Source organism: Dromiciops gliroides, chromosome 3, assembly GCF_019393635.1.
Source record: "Dromiciops gliroides isolate mDroGli1 chromosome 3, mDroGli1.pri, whole genome shotgun sequence".
NCBI classification, from domain to species: domain Eukaryota; kingdom Metazoa; phylum Chordata; class Mammalia; order Microbiotheria; family Microbiotheriidae; genus Dromiciops; species Dromiciops gliroides.
Genome location: NC_057863.1, coordinates 205,529,796 through 205,536,874, shown reverse-complemented (window position 1 = coordinate 205,536,874; position 7,079 = coordinate 205,529,796). Strand labels below are relative to the sequence as shown.

At 39.0% G+C, this 7,079-nt stretch overlaps 1 protein-coding gene across 1 annotated transcript; it reads right to left on the bottom strand.

Annotated features, from left to right (window-relative positions):
* Window positions 1–440: 440 nt before the first annotated feature.
* C3H3orf38 (chromosome 3 C3orf38 homolog) lies at window positions 441–6,686 on the bottom strand. The gene is made up of 3 exons (XM_043998177.1): window positions 6,303–6,686; window positions 2,400–2,641; window positions 441–2,020 (listed from the first exon to the last, which is right to left on the bottom strand). Exons 1-3 carry the CDS (start codon window positions 6,562–6,564, stop codon window positions 1,334–1,336), a joined length of 1,191 nt encoding a protein of 396 aa, XP_043854112.1. The 5' UTR covers window positions 6,565–6,686; the 3' UTR covers window positions 441–1,333.
* Window positions 6,687–7,079: the final 393 nt, after the last annotated feature.

Here is a 7,079-nt window from a genome sequence, read left to right as displayed (position 1 = left end):
AATAATTTTAAAACTTTAAAAGATATTCTTTTACGTTCTTATTTCAGTATTATCATTAGTCAGCCTACATTTCTTGCAATATACATATAAAAGGGTCTAGTTTTAATTTATTCATAGCACATACAATTATATTCAATGAAACTTCACTCAGCAATTTCTAGAATTACTTATATGAACACTCAAATTTCTTTCATGGGTTTAAAACTAAATTCTTTATTTGAGTCTAATGGTAGCTATCTCTAAGGTGGAAGGTGGGAAGGGAAGATAAAAAGGAAAAAGTTGTGCATAGTAGATCTGCAGTTTCATATACAACCATCTTTTTTTATTGTACTATGTTATGGAAATGCTTGTTTTATTCCATAAAAAATAAAAATGACAACAACAAAAAAATCCTGGGTAATCAGCAAATAGTCGAATGAAGAGGAATGTAGGCCAATTAATTTATTTTCATTAATTTATTTCTGGCAATTGAAATGTGTAACCCAAACCAAATAACACAAATTAAGCAGGGGAAGAAATACTAACAAAAACAAAAGACACCTTATGAGTGAAATTTACTATTAAAAAAATCTTAGACCAATCAAGATTATTTTAGAATAGGAATTTTAAAGGTGCTGTAGTGAAAAGCTGCATCTTTTATCAAGTAGACATAAGTAAGAATAAGGATCAGTTTTAGCTCATTTTTAAATCAGCCTCTGCTGCTGCCAAAATAGTTTGAGAAAATAAGTTCTGATGTTTTTGAAAGGTATATAACTTGCACAATGAAAAGGCACAGCATAAACCACTGAATTTTCCCTTGAACACCATTAAATACATACAAGAGTTTGTCATCCAGCTGACCAGTTATCTGATATCGTATCAAGGCTACCATTCAGAAATTCAAGTGGGAAAATCATTTCCATTAGAGCCATATATTCTATTTTGTAACTGCTGCTCAAAGAGATAGGTTTCTAAAATATCCAACCACATGTACAAATAATTTAAAGGAAGAACCTAGCAGGGAAGTTATGCACATTATTATAGATTTTTCTCTATTACAAAGTAGACATTTTGAAATAATTAGAATTTTTGCAAAATAAAATGAAAATATCACTTGATTTCTAAGGCACAGTATTAGCTATGAAATCTAAAGTGATTTATTTGACGAAGAGCACCAAGATCTCTCAATATTTGCCGAAACTGAAGTGGAAAGAGACAAGCATGACAAAAAATTTTAGTTTGTAGTCAACAAAAGTATCTCAATTGAAACATGCCAACCCTGCAAGCCTGACATCATCTGAGCAATACTGGTACTTTCTGAATAAAAAAAGTTTTTTAATTTGACATACAGTTCTCAGTGTTTTGAAGGATTAGGTAATTGCTGGTCACGCGTGTTAAGTGATGCCTCATTTTCAGGACACAGTGCCTGGTTTCCACTTCCACCACACAAAGCAGGGGTTTCAGTATGCAATGCTTCATTTCTACTACATGCTGTTCCATTTCCATTATATAATGATTCTAATTCACTGGATTTCAGTGTAACTGAAGGTTTCTCCAATAACACTCCAGGGTCAAGGGAATTCTGTCCAACAATCCTCAGATTGACAAATTTTATTTTCCAAGTGTTTACTAGAAAAGGGCTGCGGATGAGTCCGAATACTTGTTCAAAGATGCCTAAACACATACTGCCTCGATGGACAGTGCCAGCAACTGCAACTACAACTAATCCATGTGGAGAGGATACACACTTCAGTCCATTGCAATCTAGATTGGGATTAAGAAATAGAAACTCTTCCTTCACCAGAGATAGTAAACGAAGGCTCACCAGTTCTGAACCATGATAATCTATCACATTTTGTTCTGATGTGTTGTAACAAAATTTTAGCTTGACATCATCCCAGAAGTGCTGTGGTCCCCATTTTTCTTGAGGTGGTCCAAAAAAAGGATTCTGAGAGTTGAGAAGCTCAAAGAACCACTGGCAGAATTCTTCTCCTAACTTGTAACAATCATCAGATTGTTCATGTTGTTTTTCTCTTTTTTCCTGTCAGTAAAGAAAAATCTAGGTTAGCTTTATAATCCAAGATGTCTCAAATGAATAAATAGTACTTCATATATTATGTAATGGCAAAATTTTAAAAGATACATGACATATTAGACAGGACAACCTTGCAGTCAGGAAGAACTAGATTCAGGTCCTGTCTCTGATATACACAAGCTATGACAATGGACCACTCAACCTCTCAATGCCAAAGACAACTCCTTAAAACTCTGACATGAGTTGAGCTCTGTACTCCTTAAGAAGAAAAAGTTAAAGGTTTTTTTTAAAGCTAACAAACAATAGTAATTTCTGCCAAATTTAAGATTTATCCCATTATCTCCAAATTATGCAAAAATGTAAAGCAAATAAATGTCATCTTAACTTGTTCACAAAGTATGGTGTCTTCTGTTTTTGGAACGCTCTTCAGTGTTTCCTCCACCATCTTCAACTCTGGCTTGTTCCAGTGATTTTTTGCATATTGAATAAGATTGTGCTTTTCAGAACCTGGAGGCACAATCACTCCTTTCATGGCTAGATACTTAAATATAATTTCTCTGTATACTTTTTTTCTCTTCAGAAGTTCTTCAGCACTTTGACTATAAGCTAATACTGCACGAATGGCATCTAGAAAGAATTTGCAAAAATAAACGAATGAAGAAATTAATAAATTAAACTAATAATAACTTTTGTTCTAAAAATTTCCAAACGAAGTCACAGCAAAACCTAGCTTTCAAGCTTCTCCTTCCTCTACAACTATTTTTGTATTTAAGTAACAAATTCTGCTTCCAAAAAGACAGAATGAAAAATTGCATTCAGTCTCTTTAAAAGAAATTTCTCCCCAAAAGCACATATTCCTTTTCCATTCAAGAACAGAATTTTAAGATATTTATTTTTTTAAGAACACAACTCAAATTTTTATGTTGAAAACTTAAATTCATTTAGAAGCAAAGGATTTTGACTTATTTTGAAGATATACCAAAGACATGAAAGAAAACAGTAGGCTTGTCATGTATGGAGACCAAAAGAAAGGTAAAGGTCTAACATACTGTGGGGAGAGTCCTCAATGGAAGATTTATTCAAAGATATGAATAAGAACTGTGCAGAATAAAAAGGTTGATGGGGTTGTAATTTGCAAACATTGAGGTAGTATTCATACTGATGATATGACTGATCCATCAAGCACACACACACACACAAAAACTGCTGGGGATTAGGTCTAGTATTCAAGTTTCATGGGATCCTAGATTCTCAAGGGGTTAAGTATACTGTAATGGAAAAGGTATAAAATGTGAAGTTAATAAAGACATGAGCTCAAATTTCATTTCCAACACTTATTAGTTAGCCCTTTAACTAAGGACCATGGACCAATCATTTAACTCCTCGTAGCCTAAGTTTCCTTCTTCATAAAATGGACAAAATGCCACCAGGGTTTCATAGGGTTGTTAGGATCAAATGAGATCATGTATGTAAAGCTTAAGCAGAATTATTAAACTGAATAAATTCTTAAGTAATTTCTTATTTAAAAGATTCATGTAATTAAACCAATGTTTTAAACAAATCATTTGTTTTGAACGTGGAATTTATATTAATTTCAAGGTTTAATTTTGAAACTTGAAAAATAACATTTTTAAAGGTAAAGAGGTATATAGCATAATACTGTCAGAGTCAGGAATACTTGGGTTCAAATCATACCTAGTAGGTATGGGATTCTGGGAAAGTCATTTAACTTCCCAATCTCACTCCCTCTACCCTCCATACCTCTTAAGTTACAAAACTAATTGGTAGAAGGAACTTCCTCATTTCAAGTGCACTAATTATGGAAATTACAGGCTAAGAACACAAAAACGACAGCCTCATATTTATAAATTGGAGAATCTTAGAATCAAGGCCATAGAGCATCATCATCTAGTTCAACAATCTCATTTTACAAATAGTGAACAACAAATTTATTTAATTGGAAAATTTGAAAAACAGGATCATCAATTTAAAGTCGAAAGGAACCTTATTTATGTAAGACATCTTATTTGAAAGCTCTCATTTCACAAACGAAGAAAATGAGGCACAGAGATGTGAAGTGCTTGGACATAGGTCACATAAACAGGTAGTTTGAGCCAGGATTTGAATCTAGAGTTCCTCTGACTTTCCACTACACCACAAAGCCCAATTCTGAAATGATATATTCTCCAAAACAAGCATGAAATTCAATCACGGCTTACTTCTATAACACTTTAATTTTATAGGAACAAAAAAAATTACAGTCAATCCCTCTGCTGAAATAAAACAAAAACAAAAACCATGTCCAAATATACATTTGGTCCCCAAAGAAATGGTTACAAGAAAAGTTCACCTAAAAGTGCAAGATCCAAAGAGAGATAATAATGAATTCGATACATAGTTGAAATGACCAAAGACTCACTGGAAATTCTCACAATATTTACTTGATAGATCAACATAGATTTGTCAAATGTGTTCTATGGAAAAACGAATGGATGTGTTCTTGAACTAATAAAGCAATCCAGTATTCAGGGGGCAAGAAAGAAAAGAACTAAGCAGCAAGAGAGAAGAGAAAGTAGTGGAGGGGCACCTAGATGTCAAAGTGTATACAGCAATGGCCTAGAAGTCAGGAGGCTCTGAGTTCAAATTCAGCCTTGGACACTGAGTGGCTGTGACTCTGGACAAGTCACTTAAGCCAGAATGCCCCCAAAATTAAAAAAAAAAAAAGGAAGTAGTAGGAAGTACACTGAATTTAAAAGTATACTTTCTTAGGATATCAAAACTATAAGTCTTTGTGATCATCTAGGTCATTTATCATCATGGATTCCTTTGGCAGCATGGTGAAACCTATGAAATCCTTCTCAGAATGTTTTTAATTGCAAAAAATAAAATACATAGGATTGCAAAAGAAACCAACTCTATTTATAGATATAAAAATATTTCTAAAAACAAATGAAATGAATGGACCATAGGTTAAGAACTCCCAACCTAGCCCAACTCCTCTCATTTAAGAAATTAATAAAAAAAGGTCTGTAAAAGTAGAATGAATGACCTGCCCAAGGCCACAAAGAACATTTACCAATAAAGATGGCATTTAAAACCCAAATTTCCTGAATCTTTACACTGAACACAGTCCCAATTCTCTCACTTTACAGGTGAAGCAAAGAAGGAACAGAGAAGTGACTTGCCCAGTGTCACACAGCTGATAAATGTCTGATATGGGACTAAAACTTCCCTAACCTCTTAATTCCAGTGCTTTCCCTCTTTAATTACTTCCTATTCATCCTGTATATAGCTTGCTTCGTATATATTTGTTTGCGTAGCGTGTCCTCCATTAGACTGTAAACTCTTTGAAGGCAGTTTTTGTAATCCCAACACTTAATACAGTGCCTGGCACATAGTAGGCGCTTAATGGTTGTTAAACTGAATTCAAAATCGCATTCATCGTGTTGGACTCAATGGTTTTTTTGGGGCAAAGACACTGGAGCAGTGTGCCTTTTCCTTCTTTAGCTCATTTTTTTTTCCTCATCTAGGAAACTGACGCAAACAAGAGTAAGTGACTTGCCCGGGGCCCTACGGCTGACAAGAGTCTGACGCCGAATCTGATCTCAATCTTGGCTCCAGCCCCATGCTCTGCCTACTGCATCACCCTACCTGCCCATGCCACTCAGACCTGATTGCAAATTCCGACTCTGTTCTTTCTAGTCAGATTTACAGCTGACCCTTAGAAGCCGCCTTAATTAAGCCGGTTCATTTTTCATGCGGGGCAACTGCGATCCGCCTCGGCTCCCAAGGGGTCCACCACGCAGCCCCGACGCCTCTCCTCCCCGGGGGACTTGGGCTTCCTCATTTAAAAAGCGCGAGTTGGTCTAGAAAAGGGGATCTTAACTTTTTGGGGGGAGGGGAAATCAATGGGACTGAGTCTGTGCACTCTTCAGAACCCCGTTTCCAAGGTGGGGGAAAAGGTAGGTGTAATCTTCATAGATATCCGAGTTCGGGGGCTCCCTGACGCCCACGCTGGGGAGTCCCAATCTATCCGAGCACAACAAGCGCGCTACCGGCCAACCTCTGGCCCCGCGGCGGGCTCGGAAATGCGCCCCTCCCCGCCATCGTCACAAAGGGAGGGGGGCAGCGCGGGCGCGCCGAGGCCAGGCCTGCGCGCTGGATGCCCGGCTCCCCAAAGCGCGGGCTCGCTGCCCCTCTCCCTCCCGTCTCATCCCCAGTCGGGCGGGATGGGGCACCACAGCGGCTCCCACTTCCCGGGGTAAGGCACCGACCAGGCCACCCTCACCTTGGCGGCCCTCGGGATGAACCAGGCGGTTGGTGACAGTGTCGCACAGTGCGAGGATTTCGTTAGTTTCCATTAGGCCTAGTAGGTCACGACACCCCTCCAGCTCCATCTTGTTGAGCCCCGACATATTGACCCCCGGGAGGGGGGTGGGGAGGGACACAGCCGCCCCAGCAGCCGCCTTAGCAACGGTAACCGGAAGCGCTTTCTCGGCTCCTCCCTCCTTCCCTCCCTCCTCGCCATGCGCGGAACTTCTTTCCCACATTTGCCATGCGCGGAGAAGCGCGGCGCGTCAATCAATGGTGTCCCTCCTGGGACGTGAGATCTCGATTCCAAGTTCCGGGTGATAAAGCTCCCTCGCCTCAATCTATTCATCCGTTCACACGGATGGTTTGGAACCCTTTGTGCAGGAAGTGCGACATTGACAGAGGAACTAAGCTCCCCCGGATGGAAATGTGACCGGCGTCAGAGACGTACGGAGGGGAATGAGTTTGCTGTTTGTGCTCTTCAGAACTGAGCTTGTGCTGGTCCTTCCCGTCTTGGTTATCTCCCTCCGATTCTCCCTGCTTTCCCTCCATAGCCCAGGACCGGAGAGTCTGGTCGATTACGTACCCTAAACGCCCATTGAAAGGTGGACATTTTCCCGATACATAGATGTATCTACAACTCTGCAGCCACATATATTTTGTTACGTAATATGTGTGGGAAGGCTCTGGGTTCTTAGGATGGGATCCGGGTGAGCCGCAACCGGCTCCCATCTCATTGTTAAATGTTTAGAAA